Source organism: Pelodiscus sinensis, chromosome 3 (genome assembly GCF_052426305.1).
Source record: "Pelodiscus sinensis isolate ZL-2025 chromosome 3, ASM5242630v1, whole genome shotgun sequence".
Taxonomy (NCBI): Eukaryota; Metazoa; Chordata; order Testudines; family Trionychidae; genus Pelodiscus; species Pelodiscus sinensis.
In genome coordinates this window covers 200,162,041-200,175,641 of record NC_143054.1, presented here as the reverse complement: position 1 = coordinate 200,175,641, position 13,601 = coordinate 200,162,041, and the positions used below count along the sequence as shown (strand labels likewise).

At 60.6% G+C, this 13,601-nt stretch overlaps 1 protein-coding gene across 2 annotated transcripts in view; it reads right to left on the bottom strand.

Annotated features, from left to right (window-relative positions):
* The window catches only part of PEX6 (peroxisomal biogenesis factor 6), a 28,673-nt gene that overhangs the window by 10,694 nt on the left and 4,378 nt on the right, over positions 1-13,601 (bottom strand). For both annotated transcript variants that reach the window (XM_075925901.2, XM_075925900.2), the window contains exons 6-12: positions 13,450-13,561; positions 8,137-8,345; positions 6,963-7,158; positions 5,949-6,025; positions 2,388-2,520; positions 669-874; positions 514-575 (exon numbers count right to left, since the gene is read on the bottom strand). In XM_075925901.2, the coding sequence (XP_075782016.2) occupies positions 514-575; positions 669-874; positions 2,388-2,520; positions 5,949-6,025; positions 6,963-7,158; positions 8,137-8,345; positions 13,450-13,561 (995 nt within the window). The remainder of the gene's footprint in view (positions 1-513; positions 576-668; positions 875-2,387; positions 2,521-5,948; positions 6,026-6,962; positions 7,159-8,136; positions 8,346-13,449; positions 13,562-13,601) is intronic.

Sequence of the window (13,601 nt, the reverse complement as noted above, 5' to 3'; positions counted from 1 at the left end):
GGGGGGAGACATGAGCAGCACATGGGCACCGGGATGGGGCTATGCAGAGAGACCTGCCCCCTGGGGGCCCCCCAGCGAACGAGCAGCTCAGAGCAGGAGGCACCGTTACACCCCGCTCTGCAGAGACACTCAGCTCCGGGCTCTGCCAGCCCACCTGGGACGTGACAGGCCAGACCCACAGCTGTGGGGGAGGAGGCGGCTTGGGAGAGCTACTCCGGGCACATGATGCCAGGCACAGAGAGAGACAAGGGCAGCTCTGCCAGCAGCACCCCAGGAGGGCCGCCCATCATTCTGGTTACTTAGTAGGTGCCTTACAGCTCACCATGGAGCAGGGTCCCCTGCGCTAGGCGCTGCACAAACCCAGCCAGCCCCTGCCCCAAGGAGTTAACAGGCAAACGAGACGGGCGTGCCAGGAAACAAAGAGGCAGGCCTGCGGAAACAGACCAGGCAGGCCCTGGGGCGGGGTGAGCCGTGGCACCCGCAGGCGACCGAGGGCCTGTTAGCGCCACTCACCTTCGCGCACATTCCCTTCACTCTGCCCCACGTACATGTTAATGAGCTCCGGCCCCTTCACGCTGCGGGGGAGAGAGCAGGGACCCGGTTAGCTCCCCGGGGAAGGAGCCGCGCCCACCCAGCGCCCCGCCCCCGAAAGCCGAGCCCCTCCGCACCTGAGGAAAGTCATGGTGCACTCAGTGGCCACAGCTTTGGCGAGCAAGGTCTTCCCTGTCCCAGGAGGCCCGTAGAGCAGGAGGCCGGAGCGGCGCAGCCCCCAAGACAGCAGCTCGGGGTGCTCCAGGGGCAGCTGGACGGTGTCCAGGATCTCCTTCTTCGCCTCCTGGAGCCCGCCCACGTCCTGCCACGTGACCGCAGGGATCTGCAGCGACAGCGACAGCCCATCACCCCTTGGCCCCCAGCCCAGGGCAGGCTTTCAGTCGCCACCCTCCCCGCGCACTGTGCACGCCCCTGGTCTGAGCACATCCCCACGCCCCAGCCCATCAGCTCGGACTCCTGCCCTGCGCGCCACACACAGCGCCTCTGTCTGCTCTTCTGCCCTGGCCTGGCTCAGCCCCCACGTCCTGTCCCCTGCCCTGGCCTCCCCCACCTGCCAGTCCCCTTGCCCAGGCCCCTCCCCCCACCAATCCCCCGGCCCCAGCCTGTGCTCACCCTGCTGTGTGGGCCTGGTCACCCATTCTGCAGACCCTTTTCACTGGCTCCTCCTGCCTTCCACATCAGACTGATGCCCTGGTCCAGCCTCGCCACAGGACTCCCTCCTTCCATCTGCTCCCCATGTACCCCCTCCCCGCCCCCCAGGGGCCACTCCCACCTGGAACTCAGGGCTGGCCCACAACATTTTGGCACCTGAGGGGGGGAGCTCAAATGATGCCCCCATGGCCCCTCGCTTGGGCCAAACCTTTGAAAGGTTCAACTCTCTGGGTCCTCATGGCACCCCCCCAGTCTGGCACCTGAGGCGGCCCTGCTGGAACCCCTGCCCTCTCCCTCCCAAAGCGCAGCGGAAAAGGACCGTCCCGAGGAGGAAACGACGGGCCCTGCTGCGCCGTGCCACGCCTGCTGCCGCTTTCCATGCCGAACCCCCGCGGCAGGGAGACGCCGGCCCTCGGGGGCATGGGAACGGCAAACACGTCTTAGAGGGGCCCAGCCGCAGGGCCCACTGCTCCCATCCCTGTGGGCAGTGTCGTAGCCAGGTCCCCCCCACAGCAGGGGAGAGACCGGGTGGGGGAGGGGATATCTTCTGTGGGACCAGCTTTCCCGCGGCACAGAGCTCCACTCGGGGCTGGGGACCAACGCGAGGGTCACAGCTCGGCGCCGGGAGGAACAGTCGGTTTCACGTGAGGGGCTCCCGCAAACGGCAAGGGACCGCTCCTGGTGAAGGGCCGGCTGTCGCCCTCCCGTCGCCGAGGTGACGTAGTGGGCTGCGGGTTGTCGTAAGGACCCATAAACGCAGCATTTCGGCCCAGGCCACGGCGTTCCGGGTCGCGCAGAGCTGTGAATTTAAGAGCCCCGTCTTTGGAAGGGGCAGGGCAGGTTCCCTTTGAAGCTCAGGTCCAGGGCGATTGCTCTGTGAGACGTGCTCCCCACGGGGGACGGAAGGGTTTGTCGTTTTCCTGCACCTGTTGATCCGAGAGCGAACGTGCCGCACAGGCATGGAGTGGAAGTCGCAGCCGGGCATGCAGGATGCGGGTCTCCGACTGTGGCGTGCCACCGGGGAGCTCCCCATGAGCGGCTGCTGCCGATGCCCCAGCTCTGGGAATGCCGATCTGCTAAGTGCGGCTGTATGGCCCGAGGGAAGGGTCGGGAATCCAGACTGAGAGCAGGCTGCACAAACCCCTCAGCCTTGTACCTTTCCCCCTCTGCTCACGGGTTCATACCTTCGGGGCTCCCGCGGCCTGCAAATGAGCCTCGTGCAGCTGATCCAACGCAACGTTAAAATCCTCCGCGAGGACCGGGAACCCAGCAGCGCAAAAATCTCTCTCCTCGTCCTCACTCAGCCCCCCCGGGAAACTGGCCAGAGAGAAGGAGAAAAGTCCAAGTCCGCTCTCTTCACACGCACAATTCACCACAAACGGCTCCGGTCTCCCTGCGCTGTCCCCACCCTGCTAGTCCTTGCATGGTCCTCACTGCCCCCGCTCTAGCACTGTCCCAACCGTGTTCCAGCTACTCACTGCATCTCCCTCAGTGGGCCGTCTCAACCACAGCCACAATCACTGCACAAGCACCGTTACTGCACGGTCACTGCATCTCCCTCACTGCACCAGCACCGTTACTGCACGGTCACCGTATCTCCCTCACTGCACCAGCACCGTTACTGCACGGTCACTGCATCTCCCTCACTGCACCAGCACCGTTACTGCACGGTCACCGTATCTCCCTCACTGCACCAGCACCATTACTACAAGGTCACCGTATCTCCCTCACTGCACCAGCACCGTTACTGCACGGTCACCGCATCTCCCTCACTGCACCAGCACCGTTACTGCACGGTCACCGCATCTCCCTCACTGCACCAGCACCGTTACTGCACGGTCACTGCATCTCCCTCACTGCACCAGCACCGTTACTGCACGGTAACCGCATCTCCCTCACTGCACCAGCACCGTTACTGCACGGTCACTGCATCTCCCTCACTGCACCAGCACCGTTACTGCACGGTCACCGTATCTCCCTCACTGCACCAGCACCGTTACTGCACGGTCACCGTATCTCCCTCACTGCACCAGCACCGTTACTGCACGGTCACCGCATCTCCCTCACTGCACCAGCACCATTACTGCACGGTCACCGCATCTCCCTCACTGCACCAGCACCGTTACTGCACGGTCACTGCATCTCCCTCACTGCACCAGCACCGTTACTGCACGGTCACCGTATCTCCCTCACTGCACCAGCACCGTTACTGCACGGTCACCGTATCTCCCTCACTGCACCAGCACCGTTACTGCACGGTCACCGCATCTCCCTCACTGCACCAGCACCATTACTGCACGGTCACCGCATCTCCCTCACTGCACCAGCACCGTTACTGCACGGTCACTGCATCTCCCTCACTGCACCAGCATTGTTACTGCACGGTCACCGTATCTCCCTCACTGCACCAGCACCGTTACTGCACGGTCACCGCATCTCCCTCACTGCACCAGCACCATTACTGCACGGTCACCGTATCTCCCTCACTGCACCAGCACCGTTACTGCACGGTCACCGTATCTCCCTCACTGCACCAGCACCGTTACTGCACGGTCACCGCATCTCCCTCACTGCACCAGCACCATTACTGCACGGTCACCGCATCTCCCTCACTGCACCAGCACCGTTACTGCACGGTCACCGTATCTCCCTCACTGCACCAGCACCGTTACTGCACGGTCACCGTATCTCCCTCACTGCACCAGCACCGTTACTGCACGGTCACCGCATCTCCCTCACTGCACCAGCACCGTTACTGCACGGTCACCGCATCTCCCTCACTGCACCAGCACCGTTACTGCACGGTCACCGCATCTCCCTCACTGCACCAGCACCGTTACTGCATGGTCACCGCATCTCCCTCAGTGGGCCGTCTCAACCACAGCCACAATCACTGCACAAGCACCGTTACTGCACGGTCTCCGCATCTCCCTCACTGCACCAGCACCGTTACTGCACGGTCACCGCATCTCCCTCAGTGGGCCGTCTCAACCACAGCCACAATCACTGCACAAGCACCGTTACTGCACGGTCACCGCATCTCCCTCACTGCACCAGCATCGTTACTGCACGGTCACTGCATCTCCCTCACTGTACCAGCACCGTTACTGCACGGTCACCGCATCTCCCTCACTGCACCAGCACCGTTACTGCACGGTCACCGCATCTCCCTCACTGCACCAGCACCGTTACTGCACGGTCACTGCATCTCCCTCACTGCACCAGCACCATTACTGCATGGTCACTGCATCTCCCTCAGTGGGTCGTCTCAACCACAGCCACAATCACTGCACAAGCACCGTTACTGCACGGTCACCGCATCTCCCTCACTGCACCAGCATCGTTACTGCACGGTCTCCGCATCTCCCTCACTGCACCAGCACCGTTACTGCACGGTCTCCGCATCTCCCTCACTGCACCAGCATCGTTACTGCACGGTCTCCGCATCTCCCTCACTGCACCAGCACCGTTACTGCACGGTCACTGCGTCTCCCTCACTGCACAAGCACCGTTACTGCACGGTCACTGCGTCTCCCTCACTGGGCCGTGTCTACCAGCTATAATCGCTGCACCTGCACAGTCACTGCATCTCCCTCACTGCACCAGCACCGTTACTGCATGGTCACTGCATATCCCTCACTGCACCAGCACCATTACTGCACGGTCACTGCATCTCCCTCACTCAGGGACGGATGAGTGTGCCACGGGGCCCAGGGCAGCACAATTTTGTGCCCCCCCCTTGACACAGCGCATGCGCGGGGCCTCTGGAAGCGCGGGGCCTGGAGCAGCCACCCTGCTCGCCCTGCCGTAAATCCGCTGCTGCTCTCACTGCACCAGCACCGTTACTGCATCTCCCTCACTGGGCCGTCTCAACCACAGCCACAATCACTGCACCAGCACCGTTACTGCATCTCCCTCACTGGGCCGTCTCAACCACAGCCACAATCACTGCACCAGCACCGTTACTGCATCTCCCTACTGGGCCGTGTCAACCACAGCCACAATCACTGCACCAGCACCGTTACTGCATCTCCCTACTGGGCCGTGTCAACCACAGCCACAATCACTGCACCAGCACCGTTACTGCATCTCCCTCACTGGGCCGTCTCAACCACAGCCACAATCACTGCACCAGCATTGTTACTGCATCTCCCTCACTGGGCCGTCTCAACCACAGCCACAATCACTGCACCAGCACCGTTACTGCATCTCCCTCACTGGGCCGTGTCAACCACAGCCACAATCACTGCACCAGCACCGTTACTGCATCTCCCTCACTGGGCCGTGTCAACCACAGCCACAATCACTGCACCAGCACCGTTACTGCATCTCCCTCACTGGGCCGTCTCAACCACAGCCACAATCACTGCACCAGCACCGTTACTGCATCTCCCTCACTGGGCCGTCTCAACCACAGCCACAATCACTGCACCAGCACCGTTACTGCATCTCCCTCACTGGGCCGTCTCAACCACAGCCACAATCACTGCACCAGCACCGTTACTGCATCTCCCTCACTGCACTTTGTCCCCACTGCCACGTAGTCTTTGCCATGTCTCCGCCACAGATATGCATCCATCACAGCCACAATCATTGCACAGCACCCACCTCCCACAGAAAAGAGGATAAAAACCGTATCTTCTCCCCATGGAACTGGAGCTTTTCATTCCCAATAATGAACGTTCTGGGTACAAGCAGGCACACTGCACATTCATGGATGATCACTCACAGGCCCTTCTCCTCACCTTGAGGTCAGTATCCTGCTGCATGCCGCCCGGCTGGCTTGGGCCAGCAAAGCGCAGAAATCTCCCAGCACGAAGCCCTGCGAACACAGAAAGAAAACCCAAGTCCAACGGCGAAGAGCATCCGTGCCTCTGTGCGCACTGGAAACAAGGGCAGACGCCGTCCCAGCCAGGTGGAGGCACCTGCACAGACGTGTGTGTACGCAACCGGGTGCTGAGCCTGGCATAGGGAATCACCCCATTTCCATGCCTGGCAAACCAGGTGAGCACACAGCTGCAGTAACCCCAAAGGCAAGTGTGGGTGCACAATTCTATTAACAGGAAGGGGGCTGCACAGCAGTCTATGAATACCCCCCTGAAGGCTCGCCCCCTTGAGATTCAATGCAAACCCCCTACATTCCTGCAACACTGAAGCGCACAGTTAAAACCAGGGACATTAATGACACGGCTTCAGCAGCAACACAAACCCAGCCATGCCGCGTAGCCTGCATGTCACAGACTGCTCCCGCGATGCAGCATCCCAACACGCCTGACCCCTTCCCAACCAGCCTGCCTCTGCGTGGGCGATCTGCCTGCCCGTCATCGCCGCAGCGGCTGTGCCTGCAGCTGTACGGTTCGCATGGCGCCGTGTCTCCCCCCGGAATGCCGAAAGACCTGCCGGGAGCATGCTCAACCCTGCGAAAAAAGCAGCAGTGGCCAAGCAGAGCTCCGGGCCAGGCTGGGCGTGGGAAAGCAGAGGGTCTGCCCGGAAGAGGCTTTGCAGCCTGAACTCAAGCAAGTCCGCAAGCAGCGAGGCCTAGACGAGCGGCAGCCAGGCGTGCCAGTTGCTACAGCTGCTGGTTAGGGACCAGGCTGGTGGAACAGACAAAGCAGGACACGGAAACTGGCACCTTGCTCTCTGAAAAAGGAGGGGAAGCACCGGACTGCACAGGCTGAGGGGTGAGGGTAATGGGCTGTCAGTGGAGCTCAGCACAGCCGCCTTTGCCCAGCCCACACAGCCCCTCCCCCCGCACTCACCGCACTTCTCCGCGCCAGTCTGGCCAGGCTCACATCCTTGCCCAGCGGAAGGCCGGCAGTGAGCGCGCTCAGGATGGCCCGCCGCTGCTCTTCTGAAGGGGCTGGGACCGTCAGCTCGTGCAGGAACGCTGTCTGCACGTCGGCCAGGACGTCCCGAGGCCTGCACGTGGTGGCAACCACCAGGACAGGGTACCCGCTGAGGCACAAGCACAAGAGAAACGAGAGCTGCTAGGCACACGGCAGGGAACCCGCCAACAGCACCCCCGCCACCCAGCCGACGCTCTACTGCGTGCACGGGCCTGTCGGAGCTGCAGTTCTGCATGCAGACTGGGTCACTCCCCGCCCTTGCCCTGCCCCGCGCAACCCGCCCCTCTGCCCCGCGCAACCCGCCCCACTCTGCCCCGCGCAACCCGCCCCACTCTGCCCCGCGCAACCCGCCCCACTCTGCCCCGCGCAACCCGCCCCACTCTGCCCCGCGCAACCCGCCCCACTCTGCCCCGCGCAACCCGCCCCACTCTGCCCCGCGCAACCCGCCCCACTCTGCCCCGCGCAACCCGCCCCACTCTGCCCCGCGCAACCCGCCCCACTCTGCCCCGCGCAACCCGCCCCACTCTGCCCCGCGCAACCCGCCCCACTCTGCCCCGCGCAACCCGCCCCACTCTGCCCCGCGCAACCCGCCCCACTCTGCCCCGCGCAACCCGCCCCACTCTGCCCCGCGCAACCCGCCCCACTCTGCCCCGTGCAACCCGCCCCACTCTGCCCCGCGGCACCAGCAGGCTCCTGCCACAGCGACCCCCTGCCCGTGACATCACATCTTCCCGCCTCACAGCTCCCGTTACCCGCCCTCGCTCTCACCAGTGTCCCCCAGTGCCAGCCCGGCTCCGCCACACCCCAGAGATGCTGCATCTGGGCGAATGTCCCAGAAGAGCCAACCCTGGGAACTAAATCAGGGACCCCAGAGGCCAAAGCTCATTCCCCACAGGGCAGGGCTACTGCGACGGGGGATTCTGGAGGCTTTTAGAAATAAACTCAGCCAGGCTGGAAAATGACTCCACAGACCGATGGGCTGGCCCGGGAGCCAGGGCCTCGGCACGACGGTGCTTGCTGCCCCGCGGGTTCCCCAGTCAGAGACCGAAGAATCCCACAGGGGCAAGCTGCGGGGGAGGGGCCATACCTCGATCCAGCATCCCTGTCCAAGAGGAGGTGCCGTAGCGTGGCGACGACTCTGGAGTCCTCTCCCAGGCCATCTCGGTCTCGCCCCAGGACCTCTATGTCCTTCAGCAGGAGCACGCACGGCCGGAAGAGCTCGGCCTGGGCGAAGGCAGACCGGAGCTTCGTCTCGGTAGCGCCACTGGTATCTCCACAAACGCTAACGCAGTCCACCTGCCGGGGCCAAGCGAGAGCAGATTGAAGGAGGCTGAGGCCCAGGGGCAGGCCCTGCAGAGGGACAAAGCAGCAAGCCGGGTAAGAAATCCCCAGCTGGACACTCTCAGTGTTGTCAAGGCCCCGCACTAGAGAGAAGAGGCAGCAGCTGGCCACTCAGGCCAAGGCAGAAGGCGTGCGAAGGGGGCACAGCCAGGCTCTGGGCGGGAGAGCGGAAGAGGAGACCCAGGAAGGTGGAGGAACGTGGGAGCTGAGCTGGGCAAAAAGAAGCAGAGAGAGAAAGGCACCTGGGGCCATCTGGCCAACTCCCCCACAAGAGGTCATCCCAATGCGCAGCAAGAAAAACAAATCCGGTATGCGACCAGATTGGCTTACCGGGGGAATCCTTGGTGAGCTTACACACAAAAAGGAAGCTGACAAGAAGTAGAACTTTGGACAGATGACTAGGGAGGAGTATAAATACAGCCGCTCCCCGAGTTGTGAACGGTCGAGTTACGACCGTGCGCACTTACGACCAAAGCTCCCATGGAGCGGTCGTAAAGGTGGTCCCCGAGTTACGAACGTGACCCACGCTTACGAACAGCGCGGTCGCGTGTAACTCAACGGGGTCCGAGTTACGACAGATCGAGTTACGGCCAAGTGTTTGGTCCGTAACGCGTTCGTAACTCGGGGAGAGGCTGTATGTTGCTCGAGAATGCAAGGGAGTTATCAGGAAGGCAAAAGCGCAATTGGAATTGCAGCTAGCAGGGGATGTGAAGGATAACCAGAAAGGTTTCTACAGGCATGTTAGCAGTAAGAGGATGATCAGAGAGGGTGTGGGGCCCTTACTGAATGACGGAGGTAACCTAGTGACAGATGGTGTGGGGAAAGCTGAAGTACTCAATGCTTTCTTTACCTCTGTCTTCACGGACAAGGTCAGCTCCCAGACAAATGCACCAGGCAACGCAGTATGGGAAGGAGGGAGGCAGCCTTTGGTGGGGAAAGAACAGGCTAGGAACTATTTAGAAAAGCTAAACGTACACAAATCCATGGGTCTGGATTTAATGCATCCGAGGGTACTGAGGGAGTTGGCAAATGTCATTGCAGAGCCTTTGGCCATTATCTTTGAAAACTCCTGGAGACTGGGAGAGATCCCGGATGATTGGAAAAAGGCAAATGCAGACCCCCATCTTTAAGAAAGGGAAGAAGGACGATCCAGGGAACTACAGACCCGTCAGTCTTACCTCAGTCCCCAGAAAAATCTTGGAGGGGATCCTCAAGGAATCCATTTTGAAGCACTTGGAAGAGGGGAAGGTGATCAGGAATAGTCAGCATGGATTCACCAAGGGCAAGTCGTGCCTGACCAATCTGATTAGCTTCTATGATGAGGTAACTGGCTCTGTGGACATGGGGAAGTCGGTGGATGTGATATATCTTGACTTTAGCAAAGCTTTTGATACGGTCTCCCATAATATTATTGCCAGCAAGTTAAGGGAATATGATTGGCTAAATAGACTGTAGGGTGGATAGAAAGCTGGCTAGACTGCCGGGCCCAGCGGGTAGTGATCAACGCTCGATGTCAGGTTAGCGGTCGGTTTCTAGCGGAGTGCCTCAAGGATCGGTTCTAGGGCCGGTTTTGTTCAATATCTGTATTAATGACATGAACGAGGGGATGGGTTGCACCCTCAGCAAGTTCGCAGATGACACTAATCTCAGGGGAGAGGTAGATACGCTGGAGGGCAAGGATAGGGTCCAGAGTGACCTGGACAGATTAGAGGATTGGGCCAAAAGAAATCTGATGAGGTTCAACAAGGACCAGTGCAGAGTCCTGCACTTGGGACGGAAGAATCCCAAGCATAGTTACAGGCTGGGGACCAACTGGCTAAGTAGCAGTTCAGCAGAAAAGGACCCAGGGTTACAGTGGATGAGAAGCTGGATATGAGTCAACAGGGCGCCCTTGTAGCCAAGAAGGCTAATGGCATATTAGGGTACATTAGGAGGAGCATTGCCAGCAGATCTAGAGAAGTGATTAAACTGCTTTATTTGGCTCTGGTGAGGCCACATCTGGAGTATTGTGTCCAGTTCTGGGCCCCCCACTATAGAAAGGATGTGGACGCATTGGAGAGGGTCCAGCGGAGGGCAACCAAAATGATTAGGGGGCTGGAGCACATGACCTATGAGAAGAGGCTGAGGGATTTGGGTTTGTTTAGTCTGCGGAAGAGAAGAGTGAGGGGGGATTTGAGAGCAGCCTGCAACTTCCTGAAGGGAGGTTCCAAAGAGGATGGAGAGAGGCTGTTCCCAGTGGTGACCGATGGCAGAACAAGGAGCAATGGGCTCAAGTTGCAGTGCAGGGTGGTCTAGGTTGGAGATTAGGAAAAACGATTTCCCTAGGCGGGTGGGAAGCCCTGGGCTGGGTTCCCCAGGGAGGGGGTGGAATCCCCATCCCTAGAGGTTTTTAAGTCTCGGCTTGACACAGCCCTGGCTGGGTTGGTTTAGATGGGGTTGGTCCTGCCTTGGGCAGGGGGCTGGACTGGATGACTCCTGAAGTCTCTGTCCGCGCTGGGATTCTATGACAGCAGGAGCAGGCAGAGAAGACGAGAGGTGCTCACAGGCCCAGGCTCTGACCAAACAGCAAACACTGAAAGCAGCCGCCAGGGAGGGAAGGGAAACCAGTGACCTTGGTGGGCAACGCCACAGCGGGAAATGCAGCCAGAAGCGAGGGGGTGCAGAAGGGACCCAGCATGCCCTGCAGAATGCTGGGCTCTTCTACCAGCGCTGCCCGCATGGGGACACCGGCGTAAGGGAAGGACACCGCTCCCATGCCGAGTGTGCTTGGAGCCCCATCAGGCCGCAGCAGACTAAGCTCAATAGACCAGGCTGTCTCCAGATACCCGGCAGGGGTCAGAGCTAGCAGGCTGCAGTGCAGAGTGCGGGCAGGCGATGGGGAAGGAGGGAGGGAGCATGTCACACAAGCAGCCTGTGTTACTTTCCTATTTCCCATTGCACACAGAGCTGCTCTGCCAGAGGAGGCAGGGGCGGGAGGGAGAGAACAGAAAGGCACCGCAGGCTGCGCAGCAGAAGTTACGACTGTTATTAAAGGAGGGGGCTCAGGCCTCGTGGGCGGGACTGAATCCCGGCGGGGTGACTCACAACTGGAGTGTCAGTGCGAAGGGGTGTGTTGTCTCTAGGAGGGAGGGGCAGGAGTGACTAAGCCGGCTTTGCGGGGAAGGAGATGCTGGTGGGGGAAAACCTGGGTGATGGGGGGGGGGGGGGGGAAGAGAGAGAGAGAGAGAGAGAGAGAGAGAGAGAGAGCAAACCCCTACCCCCCCAGCTCTGCACCAGCTGCCGAGTGCTCCCACTGCCGCGCTAAGGGCCAGGAGAGCACAGACCCAGGCCCAATCCGCCTGTGCAGTTCCATGAGGCGCCTCTCAAGGCTACATCCTGCAGGGCCTGGAGCGAGAGCTCTGATGCCCGGAGGCTCCGGTGCTAGCAGCTTTGTCTGCTTTGCCAGAGACACGTCTGACTCCTGCCCAGCTGTGTGTGCCGCGGGGGCACTTCCCAGCTGGGCAGATGTCCCCGCTCAGGGCCAGCAGCACCTGGGATCTCCAAGGACAGGCCTCTGCCTGCAGTTCTCCCAGAGGGAACTACACCGACCAGCCTACAACACCCTGCTTCACCATCGCTTCGACCATGGCCACGGCGCGGGCTGTACCTTGGGCCCATCACAGCATCCTTCTGCCAGAGTGACATTCCAAAGCCGCCTTCGGTCGGCGTTCAGCAGTAAACGCTTGAAAGCGCCACCAGAACCTTTTGTTCTGAACATTGCAGAGTCACAAACAGGCCCCGTTCCCGAGGCGCCTGTCGCTCAGAGGTTGTGCTGTAGGCCAGAGGAGCGCTGAGCGAGGCCCCCCACGAACGCCTGCCACATTGCGACGGCAACGGTCATGCCGAGACACAGATACAGACGGGGGTTATGAATGGCTGCATCTGCGTGTACTAGGGCTGGGCAAAACACAGCCTGCAGGCCGAATGCAGCCAGCCAAGCCACCGCATCCGGCCTGCAGATGCAGCGGGGAGCCTCAGGCAGGCTCCCTGCTTTCCCCCCACCCCGCACACACTGCTGAGAAAAGTGGCTGCGGGCCACAGCTATGAGCCTGGGGGACGGGGGAGAGACTTCCAGCTGCACAGCACAACCACCCTCACTAACCCGAACCAAGCCATTCTCACCTTCCAGCGCCCCTGCTCCCGCTCCACACCGAGCATCTGAACAGCGAGGCCACGTTCCTAGCATTAGCACAGATGAACCCCACACCACAGCTGGACAAACCCGCTCTGCGGTTTCCCCTGCACCGGAGGAAACCCACATGGGCTAGGCTGCTTTGCTGCCGGCCGTCTCCGGCTCCTGTGCCTGGCCTGAACGCTTTCGAGGAACTGGACGGGCAAAGACAACCAGGAAACACCATGGGCGTCCGTCCCCAGCTCGCCCGGAGAACAGCTCCAGAATTAGCCATCCCATCAGACCTCTCCCAGAGTCCTAGAGCTGCTCCACAGCTCCGAAATGGCACAAACCAAAGTTCCGAGGGCGAGCCAGTTTGGAGAGAAGGGGGGAAATCGTTCGCTTTTTAAGCTGACCAGATTTCGTTGTTTTGAACACCCTGCCCCCTGCATCTCAGGAACGGCTCAGTGCGGGCCAATAACTCTCCCTGGCAGCAGCCCGGGGGCCTGCTTTGGAGAGCACAGACCCTTTGGGGAGAAGCACTTCCTGATGCCCACAGTGCCTCGGCAGCCGAGCGCTGGGGACATACACACGCTGGGAGCTGTGTCCATCCAGGTATGTGTGTGGCCCCATCACCACAGCAGCTGAGTCATGAGAACCGTGTGTGCGTACACAAGGGAGGGGAGAGAGAGGTTAATAAAACGTTCAAGCACCTAGAGTCTGGAATGGGAGCTTTTACCAACACAAATTCTGGGGGCCACCCAAACTCTGCCACATGACGCTTCTCTGTCGTCTCAGTTCCTTATTCACAACGGTGCGCCTGTGTTGGAGGAAACTCCTGGGATTCTCTACCCGTGGTAAGTCCCCCAACCACCCGATCCCTCGTTGCGACCCACCTACAGGAATTACCTTGAACAAATGGAGATGGAGGCAGCTGCATGCAGCACGCACAGCCGTCATTTTCCCCCCGCCGCTGGGCCCTGCCAGTAGAACGCTGCCTGCTGCACAGAGTGCGGTCCCCCTGCAACGCAAAGGTAGCGATCCCTGTCACCCGCAGCGCC